This window comes from Drosophila virilis, unplaced genomic scaffold, assembly GCF_030788295.1.
Source record: "Drosophila virilis strain 15010-1051.87 unplaced genomic scaffold, Dvir_AGI_RSII-ME tig00000029, whole genome shotgun sequence".
Classification (NCBI taxonomy): domain Eukaryota; kingdom Metazoa; phylum Arthropoda; class Insecta; order Diptera; family Drosophilidae; genus Drosophila; species Drosophila virilis.
This window is the reverse complement of record NW_027212791.1, coordinates 29368-56430: the sequence shown is the minus strand read 5'-3', so window position 1 is coordinate 56430 and position 27063 is coordinate 29368. Positions and strand designations below refer to the sequence as shown.

Below are 27063 nucleotides of genomic sequence, written 5' to 3'. Positions count from 1 at the left end.
CGGCCAATCAACTGCATCTAAATTGTTCAAAGTGTATGTTTATGACTTTTAATCGTACTACACCTTATCTTGTCAGTTATACAATCGACAATATCCCTTTGCAACGTATACTAACAGTTAAGGATCTAGGCGTTATTTTTGATTCTAAACTCTGTTTCAATCTTCATATAGATACCATTGTTAATGAGGCAAAAGGTGTACTTGGATTCATTAAACGATGGTCTAAAGAGTTTAACGATCCTTTTATAACAAAACTTCTGTACATCTCTCTTGTTCGCCCTATCCTTGAATACTGCTCTTGCATCTGGTCTCCACAGTATATCAACAGCCAGGATCGTATTGAATCTGTTCAGAAGCAATTTCTGCTTTTTGCCTTACGAGGTTTAAATTGGGACCCTAATCTTCGGTTGCCGTCCTACTCCAGCAGACTGCTTCTTCTCAACCTTCCGTCGTTAATCAACCGTAGGACAATTCTCGGTGTTGTCCTTCTACATAAGTTGATTATTGGCGACATTGATTCTCCTTTTCTGCTAGGGCGTCTTCAATTCTCTGTTCCGGCTAGACCAACCAGAAATTATCGCCCCTTATTACTATCTACGTGCACAACTGATTACGCTATGCACAATTCTTTTCGCGTGCTATGTAAAAATTATAATAGTTTACATCACGTTTTCTCTACCGAACTGTCTCTACCCCTAATAAAATCGTTGCTTTCAGGATACCTTCGGGAAGTCGCTGACCATTCCCAGCTATGAGCAGGGGCATAGCTAGCCGGACAGGCTGAAAAATTTTCCCCCACCGTGTCGGCGATTTCCCATTACTTTTCTCTTTGTCCTATCCACTTAACACTCTTTATCTAACTTACATTGCTTTACTTTATTAACAATTTTCTTACTTTCTTTTTTCCTATTTATTGTATTTTCTTTATTAATATAGCAAATTAAGATTATTTTTAATTTCACTTGAGATCACTTTTTTCCTACTTACAACCTTCTGCTTAGATGTAGGCTCTAATAGCGTCACTGACAAAATTAGCTGTGAAAAGGGGCACAGCTGGCCGGACTGGCAAATAAAACACCTCCATCGGTCGGTGATGCTATTTAGAAAATTGTATCCTTTAACTAGGCTTTTAGCATATAATTATATTATACAATTTTGAATAATGAGGAAGACACTCGTTTTGTCGACCATTAATAAATAAATAAATAAATAAATTACCAATTACAACATGTATATTTGACATAATATTATTATCCAATAATCGAACTCTTAAGCTTTTCTTCACATGTAGTGTATCAATTTAGTCGTGTTGAATACAACTATTATCGTTTTTCCGCCCAAGACATTTAATTTGCATTCAATTTTTGGCATCGTCTCACGTGATCAACAGGTTTTTAAACCGTGCACTAATGTGTGAATTTTTTTATATTTAAATATGATGTTTATTAACATTTTATTTCAACATCTTTTCATTCGAATTACTGATAATTTGTCCCATGGATCAGACTATAATCTGCTTTGCATAAATTAAAACTGACCTTGACTTTCAAAGATAACAACTTATTGAAAGAATTTCTTTTTTTACAAATTTATAGCTATTTACATATGCATATTCATAGATAAATCAATTTGTAAACTTTTCGGGATGTTCAATAAAAATAGACACAGATATGACTAGGCTTGGTTTCGACATGCTGATATGTCTGGCACTACAATTTTTGCAATTGTTTCAATTTTGAGTTGAGTTTTCTTTAACAGATTGTTTATTTAGCAAGTTAGTTGGGTACAAATTTATATGATCGTTTCTAGGGGAATACGTCGCGTTGGTTAATAAAATAAATACCTAATCTTAACGTTAAGCATTGCCGCTCATAAGCTTCTGCACTGCTCGATCAAATTTTCTGCAAAAAAACAAAATGGTAAATGATATAAAAGAAAAACATTTGATGATTGAGTCATTTACTTGGAGCTCAGCTGCTCGCCCGGAATGTAGAATGGATTGCAAACAGCGTCCGTATAAAGCATATGCAAATTGCGAAATATCTGCAAAACACATAATTAGTTTACGAGCAGTCACAGCTTCCAAAATCACTTGCACATACCGCACGCACTTCGTTCTCCCGCAATGCGATGTTGCTGGAATCGATGACAACTATAAACTTGACCCGTGAATTGGTGACAAAACCGTAGCTAAAATGAAACAGTGCTCTTTTATAGATTTTGGTGAGGCATGCGTTTTACATCACTGCAGTTACATTTTATGATTCTCTGTGGAAAAGAGCAGGCCCAAGTAGAGTTCCTTGGACTCGGGCGCACCCTTGCCCACAAGACACTTTTCTTCAACCACATCGAGTGCTGCATGTACATGATATTGCAGATCCAACTCCCGTTCCAAATCGGATGTGGCCAAGTACAATGGCGCATTCTAAAAAAAAGCACAATTCACGTTTTTAGGCATATGAATATTACAAATTAAGCATAACTGACGTCTTTGCCAATCACAGCAATGCAAAATGCCATTGTTTATTCCAAATCTCGCCTAGTTTTGTTTTTATGTGCGTTTACATTGACCACCAGCTGTTAATATCCGGCAGAGCTGCCAACTCGTTAGAAACTGTCCGAGTTCTGTGTGAATTGCACCGGGCAAACTGTGAATGACAAGTATAGAAGAAGATACATACAGACACTTGTACGCTTTGAGCAAATTGAAAAAGCAAACAAACCAAAATAGAAAACAAATTTAAATTTGAATTGTTTTCTTTTTTAAACCTTACTATATGATCGAATAAGCACTCGTCTCAATATGGCGATGCAGATTGCACGCAACAATCGCGAATGGGGCGAACACCTACGAGCAATGCCCCAGGAAGAAGTCGAGGTCTACGTGCTGTTTGTCAACACAACAAATCGCACATTGGATTTGTACTGGGTACGCGATCCGGACACGGAAAACATTCAGGTAACATTAAAGCCGAACGAGGGAGTGCCCGTAAATACGTATAATACGCACATTTGGTTCTTTCGCGATTATTATACTGGCGAACGTATGCATGTGCGGTCGCAGCGTTTGTTTTTTCCTGTGCGCATACGCGTGCCCAGAAATCCGCAACAGCCGGAAGATCTGTGCGATGTACGAAGCCAAATCCTGATACACTTTCCGCTGCGCACACTGAAGGAGAACTGCTTGTGGCTCATTGTCAGATGGCTGAAGCGTACCTACGATGCACCACGAGAGTACATCAATAGCTACATGATACCTGTAACACTGAAGCAACAGATGCATATCTTGCTCAACACCATCGAGGCCTACTGCAGCCAGGCGAACCAAATGAGGCGGCGCATGAGAAATCGTCGGTAGAGAGAGGCGCGATATCGTCACGAATATAGAATTATATATTAAGTGTTAGTCATAATTTGTGCTCGTTTACTCTATGAAAGGAAAGGAAAGCCAAGCTTGATTTCCAAATAATTTAATATGATTTTGATTGATTTTTGTAAGTTTTTTTTCTCTTATTTTCACTTATTTACAAATTGGCTTGCATATGAGATTATATGTTTTCTACAATTGCATTGTTTCCTTTTTCTTTTACCATATAACAGATTACTTAGAATTATATGTATTATGTATTTAATAAGTAAACAAACGTACATACAACATATATATATACATCTATATATATATATATATATGCATCGATCTCTAGCTGCTTTATGAAACTGTTTATAGACGGGCGTTTGCTTGTTGTATTTATGTTCGTTTATGCAAATGGTATGTATAAAAGTGTGAATACGGTTTTATCCAATGTTATGAACGGCTGCAGGCTCCGATATTTGATCTATATATATATATAGTTTATGTAAAACTCACTTTATTCCTAAACAAAAACATAACCATTTGCGTGCATTTAGTGTAAGTGTTTTGGACAAATCCAAATTGAATGTTGTTAAATGAATTGATAGAATAAAAAAGTCGAAAAGTACATACAAAAAACAAATGTGTTTGATCAATTTTAGCCCATTAAATAACAAAGAAACATAAAATATTGAAATCACATGCGTCTGTGGAAAGCAACGCCTTAGGTAAAGCACAATACTCTGGTAGCTGAACCGCACTCAATACTTGCGAGTCACGCGCTCCAAGCTATCACCGATTGAACCTATTGGGTGGATAAACACAACTAACTATTAGACTATAAAATAATTATCATCATAAATCTCACTGTGTGTTTGTGTGTGTGTGTATGAATTTTGTGTTGTTGTGTTTGCAAATGTTGTATTATTTACCATCAAAGTTAAAGTTCTGCTTTGTTTTATATTGAAATGTTAAATCAGTCGATTGCTTCCATATAAAATGACGCACTGTACGCAGATCCATATTCGGATCAACGATCTGAGACAGATAAAACACATTAGCTAAAAATGTAAACCGTATGCGGTTTTATAGTTTCACTTACCACATCGTTGCACCACAACTCTATGCGCTCCTCCGCTGGCAGCTGAGATCCCTCCGAATTGGCATCGCTTTGACTATTTTGTAATGAGTTATTAGCATTGCCGCCGCTAGGCGTTGTCTCTGCATTAAGCACCTTCTCCAGCACATGCTCGCATACCTTGCGACACTGTATAAACTCGTTGGCCACCAGGCGATCCTGTTCACGCAAACCAAATAGTTATATTAAGTTAACATTTCGTTAAAGAGTTGCTCATACCTTTTTGGTGCGCTCGGGCTTGGTCATTTGTGGATGTGGCTGCAGGAAGAACGGTATTTTTAGGAATTTGGGTATATTTCTTTCGATCACAACGTCCGTCACCCATTGCGGCGCCGTCTCATGGAGCAGTGTGCTCTCACTGTCGCCCGCAGCATCGCGCACCAGCAGTCGACACACGGTGCGTCCACCCACCTCACTACAAAATAAACGATGATCCAAGGATTAAACAAGTTTAAGTCTTGGATTTACACTCACCTAAATATGACAGGTGTGTGTTTGGGCACTTGAAAATAGCCATTGCCGCGCACGTCGGGCTCCATTTCATTTGGCGGCATACTGTGGGGCGGAGTCCAATACTCTAGCAGTGCCTCCAAAAGAAGCTTTCCATAATTGATCTGCAAATATATATATAAAAGATTATATGCTCTGTCTACATAAGCTAAGGTACATACTTTGATCTCTGTTGTTGGATCATCACATTCAGGTAGGCCGGCTTCTATGGATACCCAAGCCGCAAAGCAATCAACCTCCTCTTGACCTAAAACTATCGTTGGCATCTGTGCAAACCAAAGAAAGTTAATTGATTAGAATATTTCTAAATGTGATCAATGGTAAATAATGAAACGTACGCCGGTTTTTAAATCAACAGTAAACCAATTTGGAATGTAGACTTGTTTGTTACGCTTCTTCACTTCCTCTTCGTAGTCGACGGGACCCAGTTCTTCTTTTTTGATCACACGTAGCACGTCATAGACCACAACCTGATCCTGTGAGTCTTTTGTTATGATATAGCGTTTATCGTTTAGCACCGTGCATTCCTTGATCGCCGCTCCACCTTTAATGCACGCCAGCTCTGTGCCACCCATTGTCCACTGTGCATCCATGCCCCCAGAGCTGAGCGTGCATCTGTCATACATGGGCAGCTTCCAGCAACGTATATCCGAATTCCAAGTAGTTGCCCATACACCTGTTTTATCGATATTATAGCCCAAACTGAGCACTGGCGCCTTCTCCTCACATACAAGCATCTTGTTGCTGGGATTGCGCATTTCCGTTACAATTATATTTCGATCTCTGCTGCCCGAAATAATGTACTGGAAATTCTCGCTCATAAGCAACGACCACACGCCCTCCTTGTGGACGTGTATCGTTTGTATGCAACGCTGTTGGCCCAAGTTCCACACCTTGATTGTGCCATCAGAGCTGCCGGAGACAACCTGATTGCCATCCGGTGATACAACGAGGCAGCGTACGTTCTCTGTGTGGCCGCGCAGCTTCATGCTGCGCATGCAAGTTCGCGGATCCCATATGCGCAATATGTTCTCCGTGGACCCGCTGACAATAACGGTTCCGGAGGGATTCATGGCCAGGCTGTATATTGAGTCCTTCGAGCCTGTCAGACTAGAGGTTGTAACGGTATTGTTGCTGGCAGTTAAAGCTGTTAGCGTATTCACATCCCACAAAAATATGGCCTTATCCAGGCCTGCACTGGCAACTTGTTCCCGATCCTTGGCATATGCCAGCGCCTGCACATAATCGCGATGCGTGCGCAGTGTGGACATGCAAAAGCCTTTGTGTGCATTCCACACCTTCACAGTGGTATCACAGCTGGCGCTGATCACTGCAAAGAGAGGTCGATTAGCTAGTTAAAAGCACTCGAACTTCACGAATGGGACTTACAATTTCTGCCGTTACAGCAGAGCACAATGTCGTTGACCCAGTCGTTGTGATGCTCCATAGATTGTATATACTTATCGTTGGATTCCGTGCGTGTGTTCCAGACCCGTATAATGGCATCTCGACCCGCCGAATACAACTTGCCATTGTTGCTATCCAATTGCAGAGCGTTAACGCCATTCCGATGCTGTTTCTCCTCCGCGTCTCGTATCACAAAGGAAACCTGGAAAAAATTAAAAAAAAAAAAAAAATGAACAAATACCAAGCAGCATGAATACTCGTAATTCAATTAAGGGCTGTGCCCAAAAAGTCAGGTAATCTCGTGCGTTACTTACGCCAGCGGCACCTCCATGCCATAAACCCGGTGTTTCTTATTGGGGTAAACTCACCTGCATTTTTTTTCTGGCCTGGCAAGTTTTGTGCGTCAACATGTCTTACACGGCACGAGCTTAAGCTGTCGTTGTTGCGTGTATTTTGTGTTATCTTCACGTGATTGTTGTGTACTGCTGCACATTAAATACGCGCATTAATTAATTTATTATCCTAGCTGCAAAAAACTCAACACTATATGCTTTTCGGCCAATGCACGATAATTTCTGTAAGCGATAAATTGTTATCGAAATTTGTTGATATAAATACATTAAATTGTTTTCGACTATGTGGCAGCGCTATGACATCAAGTTAAGCAATTTTAAATTGTCTGTAAGGCCGTTGAAATAATTGTAAATAAAAAAAACTTGAATTCCAACTAAATCACTTAAAATTAAATGAGCATATACATATTTGTATTATATTTTCAAGCAATATTACTGACATCCCTGCAATTGCAAGCAAGAAAGTTGCCACCATGTTTTATATTACCGGCTATTGATGGTTACACACGCATTTTGTATATTTATTACTGTAAGCACACGTTGCCTATTTAGTCAGATAATGAAAACAAAGCTTGAAATAACTTTACACAAGAATTCCTACTAGAAACAATTTATTTATTTAGATACCATCGACACAGGCTAAAAGCAAACCGGCACAATAATCTTTAATTGCGCCACTTGACAACACTGTCTGTTCTTTACATAACTGAAGAGAGCAACACTTTTTGCATTTGTAGCATCCAAAAAATTTCACACAATGGCTAGCACACAGAATAAAGACGCCTGCACCATTTGCGAGAAAGTTGGTCTAAGACCCCTGACCAAAGACAACGTATTCAACTATTACATACCACTGCACGGTCTCGTAAGCTATGGAGCCCTTAGCGTCAACGTCATGAATCCCCAGATTGTGCCGAAACTATTACCCAAAAAGGATCTGACGAATGTATTCCTGATTTCCGCAGTCGTTGGAAGTGCCTTCTATATTTACGGCCGACCACACTTAAAGGACATTAAGAACAACAAACGCGGAGCGTATGCATTGCTTGCAGCTACGCTGTTTAGCATGGGATCGGTACTGGCCTGGGCACTGATCAAATCCGCGTTGCCTAAGGACAACTCGCTGCTCGCCACGCTAGCCGGCTTGGGAACAGGCGCCGCCATTGTCAAAATTGGTACGGACTACATTCATGACCTTGACAAGCTGAAGAACTAAAACAAAAGTTGATGGCTACCGAGACGGAAATGGTAAAGGCGATTTATGTTGTATACTAGTTTTTGTAAAGTTGCAGACATGCCCACGATTATAATACGCTCATAGTTTAATAATGTGCAAAATATTTACGTACGCAACTTAAATAAAAATTTAATTAGTGACAAAAGTAACTAAATGTAGTACTCGTTTGGGATTGGCCAGGAATTCATTGAATTTACTCTAAAGACTGGCTCAGAATATTAAAGTTTTTTTTATTTAAAATTAAATATACCTTTAATTGCCTTCTCTTAACTGCTAATAATGCTTAACAATTGAATTGTTTTATATATGTGTGTGTGTGTGTGTGAAATCGTTCAATATGTATGCTAACTACTATTTTCGATTTCAATAAAGTTTCTTAAGCGCCAAATACTTATTTACAAACTTGATCTGGGTTAAAACGTTCTACAAATTGCCTTAGCGGCATTGAATTGACGACTACTACTATTTATTGTTAATCATGTTGTTTTGTTTTGTTTTTGTATTGCAAAAGCATACAAATTACGTTTAAACTTAATCTTAAATATGCATACATACTTTACAAACATACAGTGGTCATTAGTTGCTTATCTACGCTCTAATCAATATATGCAATACAAAAAAAAATCATCTAAACATCACTGTATATATTTACGATTTGTTTCAACGTGCTTAATTATCCCGTTGAAATTCGAAACAAATAAATTATAAGATACATATTGCATTTACAAAACACAAGGGTGCGGCCTAGAAACAATATAAGCATGATTGGAAGATGCGAAGCGATTTCGACTATTACATTATTGTGGACAGTCCCACAAACACTGAACGCTTTGCCTAATCTTTAAGAATGCAACAATTTTAATTACATTCAAGCTGCCAGCTAGCAGCAATTACATTCATTTCGTTTCAAGTTGTTGTTGCCGCCGCCGACACAGCTTTCAATATATAATTATTGCACCCTCCTGTAGTCCATTCTACTGCACTTTTAATTGCACACCGAGCACCTCGCGCAGTTCATGCAGCTCCTGTGGTCCCTGCATAAGGCGCTTAACGCCACGGGGCAAGCCGCGGCATGATGCAAGATTTATTGAGCTCATGTGCACACAGTTCGTGAGTATTTCCTTAACCGCCTCCTCAGATACTGATGAGCCGCATAGATTTAAGTGACTGTTAAAAGGCAAAAAAATTCAGTTTCAATTGAGCATTAAATAATTTCGAATATAGTTCACTTACGCCAATGGAGACTCGCTGCCTTTCTCAGCCAGTGCGCGCAAAGCATTGTCTATGGGCTGCTGGACGTTAGCCCAGGCCAGATCCAGTTCGATTAGACTATGCGCCCATTTGGACGCAATAAGTTCCAGACCCGATCTGCAAGGAACATAGATATATTATTATATTAAGTTCTGTTCTGAATTCTATGCATGGCCCCACTCACCCCATATCACGGGTGACCGAGCAGCCGGAGAGAAATAAATGCTTAATATCCCAGGCTGGCAAACGTATTAAGCTTTCGTGCGTCAGACGTGTGCAATTGCGCACATCCAGTAGCTTTAACTTAGAGCTACTCTTTAATATACGTTGTAGATGGTCATCACTTATGATGCGGGATTCATCGGTCAAAGCTGCCACGGAGAGCTCCTCTAGATTGGGAAAACCTGGCGAGTCCATCTGAAAATCAAAATGTATTAATTAAAAGGTTTGGCAATAAAGTCAACCATCAGTACTCACAATCTCCTGCATGCTGGCCGTACTCGGCGTTATGTGGGAGTTGGTGACACGCAGCACCTTAAGCTTCTGGCAACCATGCTGCAGCTTCTCGATGTACAGCACGCCGTGCGATGTAGCTTGTGTGGTTACGTTTGAGAGATCTAGGAGCGTCAAATTTGGACAATGCGTCTGCGAAGAGAAAAGGTTAATGGCAACATTCATTAATACAACTGTCTCAAATAAAAGTAAAAAATTGTTTTCCGCACCGCAAGTACGCTGACAATATTGGGAATTCCAGCTAGACGGTTGTGTGCCAAGTAAAGGTGGGTCAAGCGACTGCCCATGGTCTGGAGCGCATTGCAAAGTGAGTTAACGCCAACAGCGCTCTTGCTAGCATTCATTTCGACCTGTAAAAGCGTTTTAAAAATAATTTACAAAGTATTCTATCGTACTTTACTGACTTACATTAATTGAGCTTAAGTCTAAGCGCTGTAGCTTTTGCATATTATCGACAAGATACGTCAAATGATCCGATGTGAAGCCTTTCCAGCCAGATAGCGTGATGCCCGTCAGATTTGGACAGCCAGTGGAGAGCTTTGCCAGAAAGCAATTGATGTCTGATATCTTCCAATTGGCTGTAAATCAAGAATTAAGTTATAATATCAACATGTAAAGAAGCCTGCGCGGATACTTACAGACATTTAATTCGGTGCAAGCACTGCAACGATTGTCCACAAACCATTTCAGTTTAAGTTCCGTTCGGTACTTTTCCTTAATCCAGGTGGTCAAATCCATGGTGCGCCATAGCGTTGGTCTCAGCGAGACCTGTCGCCACAGCGAGCACACACGACCCAACCGAAATAGGGTGGGCAGGCAGCCCTCCTTATCGACAACATGTTCAAAAATCTGTAAGCATTTATGGAAAAAATTACCATGGAGTTAACAGAATATCTCTACTATGCTGTTGACTTACACGAAAGAGCACTTCTTCAGGTAACTTATGGCCCCAGGCACTCTGCTCAACCGGCTCGCTGTCCGCTTCTGCCGCCTGCTGAGCAGAGGCGTTTGTTGATGTCCTTTTCTGGCGCTCGCCGTTGTTGCTGCCCCCACCACCCTTCTTCTTGCGCGGCTCATACTCACTCTCGTCGCTGTCCTGTTGTTGTTTTGGTTTGCGAACGCGCTTGCGTGCCGGCTTCGCTGGCGCTGGTGGCCTTGGGGCCGGCGCAGAGACCACTGGCAATTCTGATGATCCAGCAGCCGCATCGGACTTCTTAATGCACAGCTTGATGCCAACTTTGTTGTCGCTGATTTCGCTCTCGTACATGGGCAAAGCCTTTGGCTTGCGCGCACGTGACGCTCGCGGCGATGTGTTGGCTGACTTGTTAAGTTTCTTATTGAGCGCCGTTACCAGCGGTTTGCCCGACTTTGGTATGGTGCCATTAACAACAGCTGTTGCCTTATCCAGTTCCAGCTCCAGCTCCTCCTTCTGCGTTGCTTCCTCTTTTGGTGCTAACGTTGGCTGCGGCTGCTGTTTTTGTTTTTGCTCTTGTTGTTGCTGATCTGCTTCTCCCGTAGGCGACCGCTGACCCTCAGAAGCCGGCGAGCATGAGGTCGATGTGGCCGTATTTGTTTCATCCGTTTGTGTTTCCGACTTGGGTGGTGATAGTATATTCTCGGGTATAGCTGCTGCAGCCACTGTGCCACTTGACGCTGCAGTCGGTGTTGCACTCGCTTCGGCCGCCAGCAGCTGTGGCGGCGTCTGCGAAGGTGTCGACGGAGTCAGCGTATTGATGTCCACTGTGGTTGCCGTGGAGCATTGCTCGCTTTGTGCCTGCACATTATCCGAGTCCATTGGTGCTGCATCAGATGTGGTATCTTTGGATTCTTTGCCGCTGGCCGTAGTAGCAGCATCCACTTGCTGCTCCTCACTCTGCGCTACATCGCTTGTGGAGGACTCCTTCGTCGCTTCACTCATTTCCATACGGATTTTCTGCAATGGAAATTGGTGAAAGGTAAATATGTGCATCCATTATAGCGGCCGGAAAATCGATGCAAAACAAACTCAACCCATTTTGGCGGTTTTTCCCAGTTCTCTATACGTTCTCATTCTTGAGCGCTCTCCCAAACTCAACATGCCAGTCGTAAATCTCACCTTCTACAACAAATTACATATGTATTTTTTTGTTTTTATTTTTATTCGTTTGTTCGCTTTTAATAAACAAGTTGCGGTAGGGTCGCACCGACACGTCGGTTACCTGCTTGCTAAGAGCGCTTCGGTGCCCAATCAGGTCGCTTGCTTTGAACCAAGCTTCACAAACAATCTTATCGCATGCTGATAAGTAAATTTTCGGTAATTAGTTTTTATACATACAAATCTCAAAAAACATGTTGATTTTTGACTGCCAACCAGGCGATGCACTCATATGCCTCGCGCTACAATTGCGTGCAGGGTGCAATAATCGGCATTCAACTCACCACTTGAAGAGAGGTAGGTACACAAATGTATGTTATCTCCGTACACGACTGCTTGACTCGCTTGCACTCACTGCGGTACTATATCAGTGCTCCGGTGTGAACAGTGCGGCACTATGTGTGTGTTTGAACTGTTCGATTCGGAAGAGATTTTTTCGGTTGGCGTTCATGGAATTTTTTACGCGTTTTGCTATCAAAACTTAAGTTTTTACATTTTTGCCAAGCACTAGAGGCACTGAACACTTATTGATCACGGCATTGACAACGATTCACGCATATGAAACATCCCAATTCAATGAAAACTTATTTTAATCAACTGCAACGACGTAGAAACGAGAGCAGCAATGTTGTTGTCGTATCGATACGCGACATCGATAGATTAGTTTCTACAGTGAGTGAGACCAGATTCGATAAAGAATAAAATGTAAAGTCAGGCAAGAACCGCCTTAAGTCCAAAAATACAACTTTATGTTTATCAGTTTTTGGATTTTTAAATTGCTTTATATTATTGAAGCCGATTCCGAAAATAAACAAATTATTTGAACTGCTTTTAGTATTCGTAATCCAAATTCGCAATCTCTGGCAAAAGAGTGAGATCTTTGTGAATTTCAAGCCAGCGCTTAGCATGATATGAGGTCTTTCCGAATGTTCGCCCGAATTTGTACATATTTCCAGGCACATGACCGGCATAGCTGGGATTCATGCCATGATTGTTATGATAAATAATAAAGTGTCCCACTGGCGGACACTTTATGGCGGGTGTGCTCAGGTCCTGGCCGCAGCACCACGAATCCCTCTTCCTCTTATACATATAGTCCGAGAAGCTGCAGAGTGCATTATGCGTGAGCACCTTGCTGGGCTCACCGAACCGCGTCACAGCCATGGGTATGTGGGCAGCATAGCCATTGATGATGAACTTATCCGAGTCATCATCATCTAGGAAGTGGGGCGAAGTGAACTTACTGTAGCGTAGCTTCTCTGTCGTTGGCGGGCACTTCTCCTCCTTGATGCCCTTACTGACAGGCGTAACGGGTATCAGGGGTGCGCGATAATGCGAGTGCGGCAGCTGCAGGATGAGGGCATAATTAAGATTCTCCACACAGTTTCTTAGGGCTACTCACCAGTCGCTCGTTTAGTTTGTGCTCGAACAAGCCGCGGCCACTCTCGAGCAGATCACGATGGCGCAGCGTGCGATTCTCACATCGGTACAGCTGCATCAGGGTCTCGTGCTGAGCCACGCCCGCGGTGGCGGCAGCAACGTAGCGTTTGCCCGTCTGCTTGAACATGTTGGGCACAAAGCCCGCATAACCAGGTATTATGGGATGGCGATAGACGGAGTCGACAAACTCCTCGCGATCGCTTAAGATCTTCAACTCATTCTCGGTTGGGTAATCCTTGAGATCGGGCTTAGCGTGTATGGGCGCGACAATCAGCTCGGGCGCATGATTACTGCAAGGATCAATGAGCAGCGTGTGCGTCTGTTTGCCATAGGTTTTGCCAACGCGATCACGATTCTCCGGACAGTGTCCAGTATAACTGTGGACAGGATGCTGAGACAGATTCTGCGGTAGTGGGCATAGAGCGAAGCTTACCCTGGCACCAAGTGTGGCTCAGGTGTTATGGATGTTTCCATATTTTAACAGTATATACAGAAAATTTGGAAATAAAACTTTATACTTAGAAAAATTTAACTACAACATTGATGTGCTGTTTAAAATATATACAATTATATACAGTGACAACTTAAAAGATGCTATACTGTTTCGCTTTGGCATCCATGTTGGGTTAATGAATGTAAAATTTAACTAATGCCAATAGTCCCTCAACCTAGTTTATCAGACGCCAGCAATGCGCAACATTTGCTCAGTGCTAACAATTTTCTCGCGCGGCTTGCCCTTGGCCTTGCCCGCCTCGCTTTCGTGTTGGTCGATGCGACGCCAGCCTTCCCAGTTGACAATGCGCCTGCTGCCCGGCTCAAAGCCAGGCTTTGCTGAGGCTGTGTCCACAGCTTTGTTTGCAATATCATCGCAGATAGTTTTGGCCACGGCGAAGGCGCCATTCATGGTGGTCAGAATGACACCAGTGGGTCCAGTGCACAGCCAGCCAGCCACATACAGGCCAGGCTCCACAGCGTCGGATTCGCCGGGCTTCAGCACACGGCCCTGGCGATTGCATACATGACCACGTTTCGGATCAAAGTTGATGCCAGCATCGGCGCAACTGGATTTATAGCCAATGCTGCGTAGAATTAAATCGGCTGGCAGCCGTTCGGAAGCCTCAGTGGCGACTGCTGCCTCGTTCTCCTGCAGCTCAGTTATGCTAAATTCCATTTCATTTGCCGCAATGGCTTTGGGAGCGCGCAGAAAGATGGGCAGGAATTGCTTGCCATTTGCTGCAGCCCTGGGCTTCCTCTGTTCGCCCAGACTCTTGAGCATCAGTTCAGTTAGACGCCTTCGTGGTCGCTGCAACTTGTCCACCTGCTCGGCAATGCCTGCGAACAGTCGCAGTTTAGATGGAATAGGGATTGTTACCTTTCATATACTTTACCCGTAAAGTCCGCTGCACGCCAACAAGTCTCGACATTGGGCAATTTGAGCATCTCGCGCAGCTCTTTAATCGTGAAGGCCGCCTGCAGCGGACCACGTCGACCCACCAGGTGTACACGCTCCACCTTGCTGCGCGCCAGTGCCTCCAAGGCATACTCCGTGGTATCTGTTAGCTGTGTGAAAAGAACCCAAGATCAGTTTAGCTCAGACCCCTTTTAAGGCAAACATACCTTCAGGGTGTCGATTGGACTTAGCAACATGCGTGCCACATCAACGGCCACGTTGCCCTGGCCCACAATCGTGACGTCACGTCCGCTCAAGTCCGGCTGCAGCTGCTCGGCGCCGGGCAGACCATTATACCAGGCTACAAATTTTCGCGCCGATATCACATGCGGTGCCTGCCGCTCGTTGTCCAGCTGCAGCTCCCGATCCTGATCCGCGCCATAGGTGAGCAACACGGCATGGTAGCGATCCCGCAGCTCCTGTAGGCTCACATCCTCGCCGAGCGTTACGTTGCCAAAAAAACGTAAACGCGGATGCTCCGCCGTCTTCGTAAACGTGTTGATGACATTCTTGACCTCCGGATGATCGGGCGCAACTCCAAAGCTGGAATGTCGAGATTTGCATAATGGCAATAGTCATTAGTCGATAAGTGTCTGTGTAAGCCAGCGAGCAGCGAACCATTATATAAATACGTCCTACGCGATTGCCACACAGAACGCACTTGTCACTCATCGGCCCAAGATGTGGACGGCTGCTGCTCTGCTTGTGCTGTGCCTGTTTTGCCAGCTAACGCTTGTGCCCGCGACGCCTGCGCCCATATGGAGTCTCGACCAGGTGGGCTGTAAGTAGCCGCAGCTGCAGCTCCTTTGTCATGTCATTTAATTCCTGCCTTCTGCTTCTCCTTCAGCTTACTTTAATGGCATCTTTCGCTCTATTGTTGGACCGCTTTTTGGGTTTGGCAACGACGATGCCCGCAATACAACCCCCAGCAATTAGTTTATATGCAGCTTACCGCACCAATCCGAACGGCACCGGCAGCTTCTCCACGATGTCCACGGTGCAGTCGCTCAGCTGCTTGAGCAAATATTGTGCCGCATAGAAACCCGCTGGGCCGGCGCCCACAATGCAAATTCGTTTGACTGCTGCTGTTGACTGTTGCACATTTTGGTATTTAATTGCACTTGTACTCAAATTACAGCTGTATATATTTAACAATTTATGTCGGGAATATACAAAACTACGCGTGAAACTCATGTTTGTCTTAGGAGAAAGCTTCGTAATGCTGAAATGGCACAAACCAAAACATAGCGCCAAGTGTGACCGTTCGCATGCGAGCGCAAAATTTTGTACGTGTGGCAGCACTGGCCAGCAGCTAGGCGCTAAATTTAAATTAACTGCAGCTAACATATATGGTAACTTGTATTTTATTCAATTTTTAAAATACTTAATATAATTTATAACGAGCTTATGCAGCTTGGAATTTTTGTTCCTAGATATTGCTTCGAGTTTTTTTTTTACTCATGATGCAGGGCCAGCCAGCGTTTGGCGTCGACGGTAGAACGCCCAAAGGAATGCCCCACGTTATATATCTCGCCGGGCACATGCCCACCGTAGCGTGGCAACAAACCGATCACCCGCGGATATATAACGCCGTTGGTAGTCGCAAATGAGCGTCCAATGCCAGCGCTGCGCACGGGCACCCACTCGACGCTGCGCCGAAAGTACATGTCATCCTTTGGATTGCACCAGCCGCCCGACGGCAGATAAAAATCGAAACCACCTGGAAATATGAGACAGGCCATTAGACGAACATTATTATACACAGATAAAATTATACTCACGATTCGAATAAGCCATTATGGATTATATAAATATATATATATAGTTGTAGACGATCTGTTGCTCGAAAATGATTTGTAGAAACTAAGCGTATGGAAAATGCTACGAGCTGACGGAAGGAGCTTCGACAAAATGATTTATTTATTTGCCATGGCAACGACAATGTTTATTGGGTGCCGACAGTTCATAAAGTTAGTTTGGGGGGTGAGAGCAGGCTGCAAAATTGTTAGGAGGCCAGCAACAAGTTTTGGCCAAGTCACGAAATGTCAGGGCTGATTTTAATAGTAATAAATGTGGTTGTTATTTGTGAAATAAACACGCACTTCAATTTAATTTAAACTATATAACTTGTATATTGATTAATGCGCACAATGCTACACGTACATGGATATACAATTGTTTATTCATTTACAGGGAATTTATTTTGATTATCATTTAAAAGAAAAACGCAATATATATTCAATTTAATATAAATTTTAAGAATCTATTGCACAGCGTCTGCGCTCGGAGTTTGCAGCCGGAGCCGGAAGTATCAGAAGCTATGGGCAATATGTGGGGCTATGCACCAAAATTCAATTGGACTTCTTGGTCTTCTTTTGCTGCTTGCTCTTGAGTTTCTCCCGCTTCTTGAGCTCCTTCTCCATCAGCGACTTGTACAGCTTGAAGCCAAATAGAGCTGAAAGAGTAAACAGTAAAAGAGATCGTTAGCGGCTGCCAGTGCCATGCCAATGGGTGCAAGGGTGCAGAATTAACCGATTACTGAGACGACAAGGAATATCACAGCTACCACAATGGACGTGGTGTAGGTTTGGGCAATGTGCGAATGCTGCAGCAAACGGCGCTCGATGCGCACAATTGCGTCCTGAATGGAGCCCTTCATCTCGCTAAGGAACTTGTGGCGATCGCCTTCGGTCAGTGAATCCATTTTGGCCTGTAGATTGCCAATTTTCTGTATAAGATCCTCGGCAAATTTGCTATGCGGCCCCGTCTTAGCGACCAAGGCCTCCACAGAGCGCTTCAGCTGCTCAATAATGGACTCTTCGCCCGAACTCATAGTTTTATACTATTTCTAGAGAATTTTGGATACAAAATTTGATGACAAACAAAATAAGATAATCGGCATAGCCCGGTGTCTGACAACGTGCAGTGTCCAAAGCTTTTGTCGTTATGATTTGCCGCTTTTACAATTTTTTGTGGTGGATTTCTCCTATCTTATCGAAAATCGAACACCTATAAACCAACATTCTAAACGATGTTTACGTCTGAGTATGTTAACAGCGCACACTATCCACACACACATATATATATATACATATATCTATATATATATATATATATGTGTGTGTGTGTGTGTGTGCTGTTTGGTTTTCGGGAGGTGGCACTTTTGGCGAGGTCGGTCAGGGCTTTTGGGAAGAACTCAGCTTACCAAAGACGACCAGTATGAGCGTAATCATCACAAAGAATACTAAATACTCTCTGGAACTGTGGCCGGGATGTCCGTAACGCATGTAATCCTCCGGCGATGGCGGCTTGGGATTAAATATATTTTCGCGCAGCTCGGCACGTTCAGCATCGGAAAGGCCTTCCATGGATTCGACCATTTTCCAGATTTCCTCAGCACTGGGCATTTGAAAGTCTGGCGAACCGGGACCCGCACCCGGCGGCAGGGCGAAACCCTGATCCCCGCCAGCTGCTGCCGCAGCGGCCACATCCTCAGCAAATGCCTGCTGATTTATTGGGTCTTCTGCCATATTTTATTGTGCTTTAACTAACGTTATGTTGACGGGCTGGGCTTGCTTAACGGTTTATTGCGTCTGCATTGGGTGGAAATTATAAAATCTTAGAATTTAATCAAAGCCTCCAAAACAGGCGTATTTATAGAACTAACTAGACTGGAAAACTATTTTTAGCATGCAGCAGCTTCTTTTTTTCCTTTTTTATAAGCTTATATTAATCATTAGGCGCATTAAAAAATGAAAAACTTTGGCAACGCAAATAAAATTCACGATTTAAATTGATTTATGACAATACAAAATTCAACGTGGCAAAGCGAACGGCGCGAGACGCGAACGCACGCAATGCGCTCTTATGGCATTTTAGACTAGTTCCGTCAACAGCAGTCGTGGCCGAGTGGTTAAGGCGTCTGACTCGAAATCAGATTCCCTCTGGGAGCGTAGGTTCGAATCCTACCGGCTGCGAGTTGGTGAAATCTTTTTTTTTATTTTTTTTAAATCTGAATTAAATTTATTTCCTCTCGTTATTTTTCGTTTATTGCCTAAAACTCACTTTACGTAATTTATGTATAGTTTTAAATGACAGCGCAATTAACGTGCTGCATCGCCGGCTGCTTTGGCAAACTGAACGCTAAAAATCAAATCTAATATATAAATTGACACTTATTTGTAATCAGCCCGCTTATATTTCGTTATTTGTGAGATATATGCGAGAGCCCGGCAGTTGTTGCTTTTTGTTTCGCTGCGCTTTGTATTTTGCTTTTGGCGTCCGGCGTAAGCGTCAGCACATTTAGTATACACTCACCGAGGGTATTATAACTTATTGTTGAAATGTGTAACACCCCGGACCCCATCAATTTTGTATACATTCCTGATTAGTATCTGTCTGTTTCTATACTAGTCTCTTAGTCTAAATGCGTCCGTCATGAAGCTTTGCATAGGATCGTCTTTTATGCAGTCTCATGTCGAAATCGGACGATCTCGCAATATCTCTATGTCATACAGCTGCCATAGAAATGATAAGTCGAAAAGAAATACCCTATACAAAAAACTCGTCTGTTTATCAAGATATCACAAGATATCACGACATATAGGAATCATCATTCTCTCCCTATATCGGCAACTTAAAGAGTATTTACTCTTCGACAAAGTTGTATTATTCTGCTGTTTTAAAGGTAAGTTAATAATGAATAAGCAGCAACTAAATGTGTGATAAGATGCCTTCATTATGCGGCCTGAAGAGCCACGCTTATCAGCTAAACGAACCTAAATATATAACCATAAAGTATGAGCATGCAGCTAAGGACTGAATAAAACAAAGGATAGCAAAAGATACAAATGTAAAAAGAACTTTTTAAAAAAAAAGGCGTCTTGCAATAATCGAACTCGAACTCGAGTGTTGCCGTGGCACGTGTCCAGCCACATTGACTGACCCAATCAATGGTTAGTGGCCAATGATGTTTGCCGGGCTCTTATCACTGCGGCACTTATCACATCGCATTTGAACAGCAAAAGTTGTATACGTAGGCGAAACAAAAAGAAAAGGAAACTCGTTATCGCAGAGCACGTCAAGTACACGTATGCACACGCACATAAAAAGAGAATAACTTTTAGAGATACAAATATATATTCCAATAAGAATGAAGATAACGGCTTTCCAAAACAGCTTAACAGAGAACGTAACAGTGGCAGCGGCGCAGAGGGGGCGATTAGCAGCAGTTGAATTCTAGTTGTATTTTTTTTTGTGGTGAAAGTTTGCTTTTGACCCAATTAGCAGTGCGGCTTTATTATTGTTCAGAGTGTGTATATTGGCGAGTAGATAGTTGGGGTTGGTGGAAGGAGGGACGGTTGGTTTATTGCATGCATGACGCAACACGATGCTTCCCTATGGGATGCATTTAGGACTCACCTGCTAAACCGAAAACAACAACAGCCGGCACATAGAATGCAAGATTAGGTATTGACTGCTGGAACGGTGAGCCGGCATCGGTTAAATCAACCATTATGTGTAAAATATAGAAATATAATTGCCGCTAAATTGAAAAACTAATGCAGCGACTAGGCTGTGCTTGTTGCTTCGTCACACTTTTAAGTTTATCTTAGAAATTGTCGAAACACGACTCAGATGAAAATATCTGACTAGCCTTGCCACCTAACAGAAAAACAACAAAGCTGCCACTGTATGCAAACTCGACCAGTTTCAGTGCTGTAAACGCACAACGCTCAAGTTTTGACGTTGTTATACACTTGTCTGTGACAGCTGTTTAATTGGCGTGTGAGGCGACTGCAAATTTTGCTAGAAAGCTACGAATTTTGCTGAAACTCTTGTTAAAATGAAGGTTATCTACAATACCCTCTTCAAGCGTACGTCCACATACGCTGTGGCCATATTCGCATCAGCCTTCTTCTTTGAGCGAGCCATCGACGTCAGCTCGAACCTCATCTTCGAGTCCATCAACAAAGGCGTAAGTTTTGTTGCTTATGTAAGACCGAATTGTGCACTCAAGAACGTATTTTGCTATTACAGAAACTCTGGAAGGACATCAAGGGCAAATATGAATAGACCAGCGGTTCCAATGACTGCAGCTAGTTTTAAATAAAACAATGATGTTGCTTCATTGTTAATTAGCATACAAAAATCAACGTTTTATTCTAAACGATACGAAACCCAAAGCTATTTTGTTGTTTTTATTTAACCTCGCTTGTTTTTGTGGCTACAGTTGCAGTTTGTTCAGAAACCTCCCAAGGCTTCTCGTGCCTGTACGCATCCCAGGGATGGGTATTTGGTAGTCTGGTCGGCTCCTGAAAACTGACGCCGTTCTCCTGCACTGCCTGGAGCAGCTTCTCCAATTTGCTGCCGGCCACGGCATTCACATTGCAGGTCATTTCGGTAATGCCAGCTTGCAGGCATCGCTGGGCGAGCACCCGTCCCAGATTGACAAATGCCGAGGTATCCTTCGTTTTGTACAATTGCTGCTTGATTGCCCACTCGGAGGTGCTGGCGCTAAGGATGGTGCCGTTCTCGAAATGCTTGACGTCGGCACTTACATAGCGTCCGCTGGTGTTGATTTCAAGTGTGTGCCAGTAAGAACGTCCTGGCTTCTCCAAATGATAGCCCGTAGGCTTGTAGGCAATGCGCAATCTCTCTAGATTACGGGGATTGCGATTGGTTACAAAGTTGCCATCGGTTGCCGGCGTGGTCAGCTCCTTGATCTTGTGCAGCACGCGGGCTGAGGTGAGAGGGCGTGCGCTGCGTGACATGCTTTTTGCTGTTATTTGAAATTAACGTATTTTTAATTCACTTTAATATAAAAATATAAACTTCCAAATTTAAGTCAATATATATTATGACTCGCTTTTTTTTTTTTGGTTTAATTTAAAACATCTGGCAGCACTGTGTTATGTAACTGGAACCTGTGAATGGCAAAAACGCACAGCTGTTTCGGTCTTGTTTACAAAGAAAATTTTCAATTTATTTCATTTTCCTTTTTGGCCCAGATTACACTGTATTGCTTTCTTGGCAACAGAACTTAACCCAGACATGCGCGCTACAGCGAAAGTGCGCGTTAGGCACAAAATTGCACTGCACGGGCCCGAATGCGCTTACATTGGCCAGCTGAAAGCTAACCTGGACGTCGGCTGTTGCGGCGCAAGTCCAAAATTTGCAAGTGTGGTTCGCTAAGATAAATTACTCTTATGTAAACCGCGGGTACAGTCCACAACACACACATACAGTATGTCAATAAAGTGTTTTTACTAACAAAAAAAAACTAATTTTTTGGGTTTAGTTGAAAATAAATGTACCTAAAAGTGAGAATTTTTTTTCAATTATAATTTATTTCGATTCTATATTTCTCCTAGAACTTAATGGCAAAAAGAATTGTTAAATAACATTACCCAAACATTTTATAAAATTAAAAAACTAAAAACATTCACATTTTATGCTGTCAATAAAGTGTTTTTACAGCTACGGTAAATTGTTTTGCCGTTCTCTTTTGGGTGATCCCGTTAGATTTGGGCCCATGCGTTTTGGCTTCTCTTGTGTCTTCGACTTTTCTTGTCATTTTCTATTGCAATTTATAACGTTTTGCTTTAATTTTATGAAAAATAAAATGCCAGGAAAAAGAACAACTTTTGAAGTCGCTCAGCTGGTGTATTATAACCATCAGATGGGACGTCAAGTCTCGGAACTGGCTGATATGTTTAATTTATCAAAAGCAACGATATACAACATATTAAACAGAGCCAATAAGGAAGATAGGCTAGAGGCAAAGCCAGTATGTGGTCGACCCTGCAAAATTTCTGACAGAGATAAGCGAAAAATTCTGAGAAAAATTGAGAAAAATCCACAAATTTCGCTTAGGGATATTGCTCAGGAGTTCAAGGAAGAAAGTGGTGTTGATGTGTTACATGAAACTGTCCGAAAATTACTGAATTCCAATGACTACACATCACGAGTTGCCAGGAAAAAACCTCTACTATCGGCGGCGAATATTTTGAAGCGGCTATCGTTCGCTCAAGTCCATGTAAATAGTTCGAACGATTTTTGGAGTAACGTCATATTCTGTGACGAAAGCAAGATGATGCTATTCTACAACGATGGGCCATCCAGAGTCTGGAGAAAGCCACTAACAGCGTTGGAAAACCGCAATATTATTCCAACCGTTAAATTCGGAAAACTATCAGTGATGGTGTGGGGGTGTATTTCGAGCAAGGGTGTAGGAGATTTGACCTTCATTGAGAATACCATGGATGCTAGACAATATCTGAGCATTTTACAGACACATCTCGTCAGTAGTGCACAGAAATTTGGATTCTATGAGGACAATAAGCCAATTTTTAAATTTTACCAGGACAATGACCCGAAGCATAAAGCTCATATGGTAAGAGTTTGGCTGTTGTACAACTGTGGAAAGGTGTTAGACACTCCACCACAAAGTCCAGATATGAATCCAATAGAAAATGTGTGGTCATATTTGAAAAAAAAAGTCGCAAAGCGGAGTCCAAAATCAAAAACTGATTTAAAAGCTGCTGTACTGGAAGAATGGCAGAAGATTCCAGAAACATACATACAAAACCTTATTGTTTCAATGAAACGGCGATTGCAGGCTGTATGTGACGCTAATGGCAGCCACACAAAGTATTAAAAAAAAATATTCCTGTTTTTTTAACATTGTTATTTAGTAATAAAGTTTCGTGTAAAAACACTTTATTGACAGCATAAAATTTGAATGTTTTTAGTTTTTTAATTTTATAAAATGTTTGGGTAATGTTATTTAACAATTCTTTTTGCCATTAAGTTCTAGGAAAAATATAGAATCGAAATAAATTAGAATTGAAAAAAAATTCTCACTTTTAGGTACATTTATTTTCAACTAAACCCAAAAAATTAGTTTTTTTTTGTTAGTAAAAACACTTTATTGACATACTGTATATATATATATTTATACAGTTAAGCACAGACACACACACACACACATATCAACAAAATTAAGTGTTTACCATGTTGATGGCTATTTGTGCAAATTTAAGGCGGATAAGGCCTGATCAAGTGAACTTGACTGCCACGCGCAGCCTTTGGCATTGGCATCGACAACACCTGCCACGGAACATATATGGCCAGCATGTGTACAAGTTGGGCGCGCGGGTAAGAGTCAAGGCTAAGCCTAATCCTTATTGATAAAAATATGTTTATGTGTGATTTAAAGTACTCTGGGCCCATCATTGATTTTCCACATATGTATGTATTTATGTATATGGCATTTAGCCAGGCACGTGTCAGCTTGTTTTTTCTTCACCGCAGCGAAATTCACCATAGACCAGGGCTGCACTGCATAAGCGCGCCATTTGAAATCCAATTGCAACAGATCATGCTATCTCTCGGTGCATGCTTGGCCACTACGACACAACGCAAATCTCTAAAAACGTGCCTTCACTGCAACTGATAAGTGCTTGCAGATTGGCTCGTGCTACTCTCAATCTCGCTCAGTAGCATCTCTCTCTCTCTTTGTCTCTTAGATGCCCTTGCACGCACCTAAACGTACTTGACCAAGCGTCAGTTACACTTCCAAGTTGCCAACGCGTAGTTCTATCTCTTCCGCCCGAAATTCCTATAATATACGACAACAGCCAGCATCAGCCGCATCTAATTGAACAACTGCGAATGTACGAATATTTTTAATTGATTGATAGCGAGTCAATTAAATCAAAAAGAAATCTCTTCTGATTGAACTATAAAGTGTCTGTGGACAGTGAGGGCTCGCGTGAGCGAACAGTCTCTTGGTTGTAAGAGTTAAAAGATATGTCAAAGATGAAAAATGAAAAAACACAAACATATATTATCGATGCCTAAATTTGTACGTATTCGTTGTATGTTTTATGAAATGTAAAATTTTTTTTTTAAATCGTCTCGCGTTCGTTCAACGGAAGTCCCTGTCGGAAAACGTAAGCAAACAGGTGGACACTAAAAAACTTTGCTCTCTCCCCATTCAACAGGTTTTCTTTCTGGAAGATCTTATTGTATTAGGGCAGGGAAACGAATTTAGTTTGGAAGGAAACGAAGGAGGTTTTTTCAAAAAAACTAACATGTTAAGCAATACGAGGATCTTCTTTCACAAGTTCTAGAGACCGACGGGCTATACGTGGGGACTGACGGACTTGGGTAGATCGACTCGGCTTTTGGGGAAATCTCTTGTTTTGCACAAAACTCATACACCCTTTAGCTGGAAGAAAACCAGCTGCTCAAATTGTTGTCAACGAGCAACAAATTAAAACATTTTCGAGTCCGAATGTAGCAGAAAGAAAAGTAGTCTTTGACCTTCCATATGTACGAATAGATTAAGGGCGCCGCGTGGGTGGCAATTACAATTTGCTTGGGCGCCATGTTAAACCCCGTTCTCATCAATACACAGCTATACGTCCAGGCCCCCGAGGCTCGCCCACTGCCCGATGATAGATCTTCGCCAGGACTGCAGCCGCCGCCGCCGCAGCCGCAGATGCCGCAGCAGAGAGATCAGTCACAGCAGACGGAAAGTCTGCACGTAAATCTATCATCGCATAGCATCAGGCAGTCCACGGAAAAGGAGTTGAAGCAACAGGAAAGCAGCTCACAAAGCAAGGACTCCACATCGTCGAACATGTCATCAGGCGTCGAAATACCCTATCCCATCGATTGGATATTTCCCCGGCTGCGCAATCCCTCCAAGCTATGGTTTATAACCAGCCAATTTGTGATTACTCTCGTTGGCCTCATCAGCAAGTTTGTCCTAGGTAAGCAAAACTCTCACACACAAACGTGACAAGCCTCAAGCCTTGAGGCGACCTGCTGTGAATTAAACCAGGCATTAGACAATAAAACCCATTGCTTATACAAGATACATAGCCTTACCATGCTCCGAGATCTTTACTACAGCCTAATACTCGGTGGTAATCCTTTCTATCTTGTGTCTTTCTTATATCTTTCGATATACGAGTACTCAATGCTCTCATCTTTGTTTCACTTTATCATATATATACCATATGTTTATTTTTGGCGCGAATCTGCCTTGTGTGGACCATCATGGTCATGCTACTGTTCTTCCGGTTTTCTTATTGAGCAAAAATTGCCAGAATATGTGGTCATGCAAGGCATTTCCTAGTTTAGCATAGTCAAAAATGACACTCTCCGACAATTGGATAAAGAGCTAATCGCTACGTTTGTTGACTTCCTCAGTACTAATGAATAAAACGAAAGTCCATAACAAGGAGCGTCTAATGAAAGCTGTTGCCAAACGACCCAAGGGCATACCCTTAGTGACCGTCTCCAATCATTATTCCTGCTTCGATGATCCCGGCATCTGGGGCACTCTGCCCATCCGTTATGTGTGCAATACGTTTCGCATCAGGTGGTCCATGGCAGCCCACGATATATGCTTCACCAAGAAGATGCACGCCATGTTCTTTATGTACGGTAAGTGAAGGCGTTTACCTGAAATATTAATAACCATTAATTTTGAAGACAATAATTAAATATATTTGATACATAAATGTGTGTGTATTTGCAGGCAAATGCATACCGGTTGTGCGGGGCCATGGCGTTTATCAGGAGGCAATCAATCTGTGCATCGAGAAGTGCGCCTTGGGTCACTGGGTGCACGTGTTTCCCGAGGGCAAGGTGAACATGGAGAAGGAGGATTTGCGTCTGAAATGGGGCGTGGGTCGGATAATCTATGAATCGCCACGCATACCAATAATTGTACCCATGTGGCACGAGGGCATGGACAGCGTTCTGCCCAACGTGGAGCCGTACAAGTTGCACTGGGGCAAAAAGGTCACCATAAACATTGGTGAGCCCCTGGATCTGAGCGCATTTGTGCAGGGCCTTAAGGATACACGTGTGCCGGAGCCTGTGGCACGAAAACTCATAACTGACAAAATACAAGATGCCTTTCGAGTGGGTTTCACACACAATGCAACATCATTCTGACAGCATTCTTAATTATATAATTATTTGAATACTTTTTCAATTGCAGGTCTTGCGCAGCGAGACGGAGAGATTACACGGGGAGCGCGCTTAGAAACTTTAGCTCGGCAATTCAAGCAGATGACGAAACATAAAGCTTATTTATTTTTATAGTATTAAGCCCAAAATGAAGCCTCCATCAAGTGTTATATATATTTATTGTATTTACCATTTTTACTTGTAGTATGAGGCTTATGCTGCCAGTGTGCTAAACGAGCAAAAGAATTCGAAGCATCCTTAAAAAACAAAAAAAAAAAAAAAAAGAA

At 42.4% G+C, this 27063-nt stretch overlaps 13 protein-coding genes, 1 long non-coding RNA gene and 1 other non-coding gene across 23 annotated transcripts; 6 read left to right on the top strand and 9 right to left on the bottom strand.

Moving 5' to 3' along the window:
- Positions 1–1740: 1740 nt before the first annotated feature.
- On the bottom strand, positions 1741–2647 carry LOC116651480 (trafficking protein particle complex subunit 2-like protein). Its single transcript, XM_032437910.2, has 5 exons — positions 2488–2647; positions 2256–2425; positions 2103–2190; positions 1964–2043; positions 1741–1901 (listed from the first exon to the last, which is right to left on the bottom strand). Exons 1-5 carry the CDS (start codon positions 2518–2520, stop codon positions 1856–1858), a joined length of 417 nt encoding a protein of 138 aa, XP_032293801.1. The 5' UTR covers positions 2521–2647; the 3' UTR covers positions 1741–1855.
- A 12-nt stretch (positions 2648–2659) lies between these two features.
- On the top strand, positions 2660–3365 carry LOC116651405 (protein Vhl-like). 2 transcript variants are annotated; one of them, XM_032437714.2, is made up of 2 exons: positions 2660–2959; positions 3065–3365. In XM_032437714.2, the coding sequence occupies exons 1-2, from the start codon at positions 2804–2806 to the stop codon at positions 3356–3358; spliced, it is 450 nt and encodes a 149-aa protein (XP_032293605.1). In that variant the 5' UTR covers positions 2660–2803; the 3' UTR covers positions 3359–3365. The 2 variants fall into 2 exon arrangements, with proteins under 2 accessions (XP_032293605.1, XP_032293571.1); XM_032437680.2 differs by having other exon boundaries at positions 2660–3365.
- Positions 3366–3978: 613 nt separating this feature from the next.
- On the bottom strand, positions 3979–6982 carry LOC116651242 (WD repeat-containing protein 48 homolog). Of its 2 annotated transcripts, none has more exons than XR_004304248.2 (9): positions 6776–6982; positions 6390–6609; positions 5339–6330; positions 5162–5266; positions 4965–5104; positions 4710–4905; positions 4455–4649; positions 4221–4390; positions 3979–4157 (listed from the first exon to the last, which is right to left on the bottom strand). XR_004304248.2 is itself a non-coding variant. In XM_032437228.2 (9 exons), the coding sequence occupies exons 1-9, from the start codon at positions 6815–6817 to the stop codon at positions 4114–4116; spliced, it is 2040 nt and encodes a 679-aa protein (XP_032293119.1). In that variant the 5' UTR covers positions 6818–6982; the 3' UTR covers positions 3979–4113. The 2 variants fall into 2 exon arrangements, 1 of the variants encoding a protein (XP_032293119.1); XM_032437228.2 differs by having other exon boundaries at positions 4285–4390.
- Positions 6983–7340: 358 nt separating this feature from the next.
- Positions 7341–8151, top strand: LOC116651425 (uncharacterized). The gene has a single exon (XM_032437749.2). The coding sequence runs from the start codon at positions 7518–7520 to the stop codon at positions 7974–7976; it is 459 nt and encodes a 152-aa protein (XP_032293640.1). The 5' UTR covers positions 7341–7517; the 3' UTR covers positions 7977–8151.
- A 151-nt stretch (positions 8152–8302) lies between these two features.
- LOC6636401 (F-box/LRR-repeat protein 6-like) lies at positions 8303–11685 on the bottom strand. The gene is made up of 8 exons (XM_032437100.2): positions 10678–11685; positions 10400–10610; positions 10170–10339; positions 9971–10111; positions 9726–9893; positions 9433–9665; positions 9231–9365; positions 8303–9164 (listed from the first exon to the last, which is right to left on the bottom strand). Exons 1-8 carry the CDS (start codon positions 11683–11685, stop codon positions 8972–8974), a joined length of 2259 nt encoding a protein of 752 aa, XP_032292991.2. The 3' UTR covers positions 8303–8971.
- Positions 11686–12654: 969 nt separating this feature from the next.
- Positions 12655–13908, bottom strand: LOC116651381 (CIMIP2 protein GA14893-like). Its single transcript, XM_032437635.2, has 3 exons — positions 13769–13908; positions 13298–13712; positions 12655–13242 (listed from the first exon to the last, which is right to left on the bottom strand). Exons 1-3 carry the CDS (start codon positions 13807–13809, stop codon positions 12727–12729), a joined length of 972 nt encoding a protein of 323 aa, XP_032293526.1. The 5' UTR covers positions 13810–13908; the 3' UTR covers positions 12655–12726.
- Positions 13833–16089, bottom strand: LOC6636403 (NADPH:adrenodoxin oxidoreductase, mitochondrial-like). Its single transcript, XM_002059824.4, has 4 exons — positions 15738–16089; positions 14953–15328; positions 14724–14895; positions 13833–14667 (listed from the first exon to the last, which is right to left on the bottom strand). Exons 1-4 carry the CDS (start codon positions 15977–15979, stop codon positions 14012–14014), a joined length of 1446 nt encoding a protein of 481 aa, XP_002059860.3. The 5' UTR covers positions 15980–16089; the 3' UTR covers positions 13833–14011.
- Positions 15430–15974, top strand: LOC138911468 (uncharacterized). Its single transcript, XM_070210761.1, has 2 exons — positions 15430–15566; positions 15633–15974. Exons 1-2 carry the CDS (start codon positions 15467–15469, stop codon positions 15719–15721), a joined length of 189 nt encoding a protein of 62 aa, XP_070066862.1. The 5' UTR covers positions 15430–15466; the 3' UTR covers positions 15722–15974.
- Positions 16090–16133: 44 nt separating the features above from the next.
- LOC6636405 (CIMIP2 protein GA14893-like) lies at positions 16134–16724 on the bottom strand. Its single transcript, XM_002059826.4, has 2 exons — positions 16567–16724; positions 16134–16505 (listed from the first exon to the last, which is right to left on the bottom strand). The coding sequence occupies exons 1-2, from the start codon at positions 16580–16582 to the stop codon at positions 16240–16242; spliced, it is 282 nt and encodes a 93-aa protein (XP_002059862.1). The 5' UTR covers positions 16583–16724; the 3' UTR covers positions 16134–16239.
- Positions 16725–16892: 168 nt separating this feature from the next.
- LOC6636406 (uncharacterized) lies at positions 16893–20454 on the bottom strand. Of its 4 annotated transcripts, none has more exons than XM_015168406.3 (3): positions 20207–20454; positions 17991–18378; positions 16893–17240 (listed from the first exon to the last, which is right to left on the bottom strand). In XM_015168406.3, the coding sequence occupies exons 2-3, from the start codon at positions 18313–18315 to the stop codon at positions 17137–17139; spliced, it is 429 nt and encodes a 142-aa protein (XP_015023892.1). In that variant the 5' UTR covers positions 18316–18378; positions 20207–20454; the 3' UTR covers positions 16893–17136. The 4 variants fall into 4 exon arrangements, with proteins under 4 accessions (XP_015023892.1, XP_015023890.1, XP_015023891.1 ...); XM_015168404.3 differs by lacking the exon at positions 20207–20454 and adding an exon at positions 18851–19002; XM_015168405.3 differs by lacking the exon at positions 17991–18378 and having other exon boundaries at positions 20207–20442.
- TRNAS-CGA (transfer RNA serine (anticodon CGA)) lies at positions 18681–18762 on the top strand. The gene has a single exon. It is a non-coding gene; the product is annotated as a tRNA-Ser (tRNA).
- Positions 20455–20602: 148 nt separating the features above from the next.
- On the bottom strand, positions 20603–21673 carry LOC116651392 (large ribosomal subunit protein uL18m-like). The gene has a single exon (XM_032437663.2). It carries the CDS (start codon positions 21556–21558, stop codon positions 20986–20988), a length of 573 nt encoding a protein of 190 aa, XP_032293554.1. The 5' UTR covers positions 21559–21673; the 3' UTR covers positions 20603–20985.
- Positions 20626–20970, top strand: LOC6636409 (cytochrome b-c1 complex subunit 9). The gene is made up of 2 exons (XM_002059829.4): positions 20626–20762; positions 20825–20970. The coding sequence occupies exons 1-2, from the start codon at positions 20631–20633 to the stop codon at positions 20858–20860; spliced, it is 168 nt and encodes a 55-aa protein (XP_002059865.1). The 5' UTR covers positions 20626–20630; the 3' UTR covers positions 20861–20970.
- Positions 21674–21767: 94 nt separating the features above from the next.
- LOC6636411 (tafazzin-like) lies at positions 21768–26950 on the top strand. 3 transcript variants are annotated; one of them, XM_015168437.3, is made up of 6 exons: positions 21768–22031; positions 23750–23944; positions 25209–25566; positions 26009–26245; positions 26340–26728; positions 26808–26950. In XM_015168437.3, exons 2-6 carry the CDS (start codon positions 23801–23803, stop codon positions 26850–26852), a joined length of 1173 nt encoding a protein of 390 aa, XP_015023923.1. In that variant the 5' UTR covers positions 21768–22031; positions 23750–23800; the 3' UTR covers positions 26853–26950. The 3 variants fall into 3 exon arrangements, with proteins under 3 accessions (XP_015023923.1, XP_015023921.1, XP_015023922.1); XM_015168435.3 differs by lacking the exons at positions 21768–22031; positions 23750–23944 and adding an exon at positions 24512–24653; XM_015168436.3 differs by lacking the exons at positions 21768–22031; positions 23750–23944 and adding an exon at positions 24630–24741.
- LOC116651532 (uncharacterized) lies at positions 24616–27051 on the bottom strand. Of its 2 annotated transcripts, none has more exons than XR_004304534.2 (3): positions 26967–27051; positions 25685–26263; positions 24616–25621 (listed from the first exon to the last, which is right to left on the bottom strand). It is a non-coding gene; the product is annotated as an uncharacterized lncRNA (long non-coding RNA). The 2 variants fall into 2 exon arrangements; XR_004304537.2 differs by having other exon boundaries at positions 24616–25618.
- Positions 27052–27063: the final 12 nt, after the last annotated feature.

Coding starts and splice junctions, on each gene's coding strand:
- LOC116651480 (XM_032437910.2), bottom strand. CDS start 2,520: ATGGCATTTTGCATTGCTGTGATTGGCAAAGAC. Junction 2,426..2,487: donor TTGCTGTGATTGGCAAAGAC/GTCAGTTATGCT, acceptor GCTTTTTTTTAG/AATGCGCCATTGTACTTGGC. Junction 2,191..2,255: donor TCCACAGAGAATCATAAAAT/GTAACTGCAGTG, acceptor GTTTCATTTTAG/CTACGGTTTTGTCACCAATT.
- LOC116651405 (XM_032437680.2), top strand. CDS start 2,804: ATGGCGATGCAGATTGCACGCAACAATCGCGAATGGGGCGAACACCTA.
- LOC116651242 (XM_032437228.2), bottom strand. CDS start 6,817: ATGTTGACGCACAAAACTTGCCAGGCCAGAAAAAAAATGCAG. Junction 5,267..5,338: donor CTGTTGATTTAAAAACCGGC/GTACGTTTCATT, acceptor TGGTTTGCACAG/ATGCCAACGATAGTTTTAGG. Junction 4,391..4,454: donor AGTTGTGGTGCAACGATGTG/GTAAGTGAAACT, acceptor TATCTGTCTCAG/ATCGTTGATCCGAATATGGA.
- LOC116651425 (XM_032437749.2), top strand. CDS start 7,518: ATGGCTAGCACACAGAATAAAGACGCCTGCACCATTTGCGAGAAAGTT.
- LOC6636401 (XM_032437100.2), bottom strand. CDS start 11,685: ATGGAAATGAGTGAAGCGACGAAGGAGTCCTCCACAAGCGATGTAGCG. Junction 9,366..9,432: donor TCGGTCACCCGTGATATGGG/GTGAGTGGGGCC, acceptor TGTTCCTTGCAG/ATCGGGTCTGGAACTTATTG. Junction 9,165..9,230: donor GGCAGCGAGTCTCCATTGGC/GTAAGTGAACTA, acceptor GCCTTTTAACAG/TCACTTAAATCTATGCGGCT.
- LOC116651381 (XM_032437635.2), bottom strand. CDS start 13,809: ATGGAAACATCCATAACACCTGAGCCACACTTGGTGCCAGG. Junction 13,713..13,768: donor GAGCCACACTTGGTGCCAGG/GTAAGCTTCGCT, acceptor TCCTGTCCACAG/TTATACTGGACACTGTCCGG. Junction 13,243..13,297: donor ACAAACTAAACGAGCGACTG/GTGAGTAGCCCT, acceptor CTCATCCTGCAG/CTGCCGCACTCGCATTATCG.
- LOC138911468 (XM_070210761.1), top strand. CDS start 15,467: ATGTGGACGGCTGCTGCTCTGCTTGTGCTGTGCCTGTTTTGCCAGCTA. Junction 15,567..15,632: donor GAGTCTCGACCAGGTGGGCT/GTAAGTAGCCGC, acceptor CTTCTCCTTCAG/CTTACTTTAATGGCATCTTT.
- LOC6636403 (XM_002059824.4), bottom strand. CDS start 15,979: ATGAGTTTCACGCGTAGTTTTGTATATTCCCGACATAAATTGTTAAAT. Junction 14,896..14,952: donor GTCCAATCGACACCCTGAAG/GTATGTTTGCCT, acceptor CTTTTCACACAG/CTAACAGATACCACGGAGTA. Junction 14,668..14,723: donor GCGTGCAGCGGACTTTACGG/GTAAAGTATATG, acceptor GACTGTTCGCAG/GCATTGCCGAGCAGGTGGAC.
- LOC6636406 (XM_015168406.3), bottom strand. CDS start 18,315: ATGGCAGAAGACCCAATAAATCAGCAGGCATTTGCTGAGGATGTGGCC. Junction 17,241..17,990: donor GCTCATACTGGTCGTCTTTG/GTAAGCTGAGTT, acceptor TTACTCTTTCAG/CTCTATTTGGCTTCAAGCTG.
- LOC6636409 (XM_002059829.4), top strand. CDS start 20,631: ATGAAGGTTATCTACAATACCCTCTTCAAGCGTACGTCCACATACGCT. Junction 20,763..20,824: donor TCGAGTCCATCAACAAAGGC/GTAAGTTTTGTT, acceptor TTGCTATTACAG/AAACTCTGGAAGGACATCAA.
- LOC116651392 (XM_032437663.2), bottom strand. CDS start 21,558: ATGTCACGCAGCGCACGCCCTCTCACCTCAGCCCGCGTGCTGCACAAG.
- LOC6636411 (XM_015168437.3), top strand. CDS start 23,801: ATGTTGATGGCTATTTGTGCAAATTTAAGGCGGATAAGGCCTGATCAA. Junction 23,945..25,208: donor TGTACAAGTTGGGCGCGCGG/GTAAGAGTCAAG, acceptor ATCAATACACAG/CTATACGTCCAGGCCCCCGA. Junction 26,246..26,339: donor CGCCATGTTCTTTATGTACG/GTAAGTGAAGGC, acceptor GTGTATTTGCAG/GCAAATGCATACCGGTTGTG.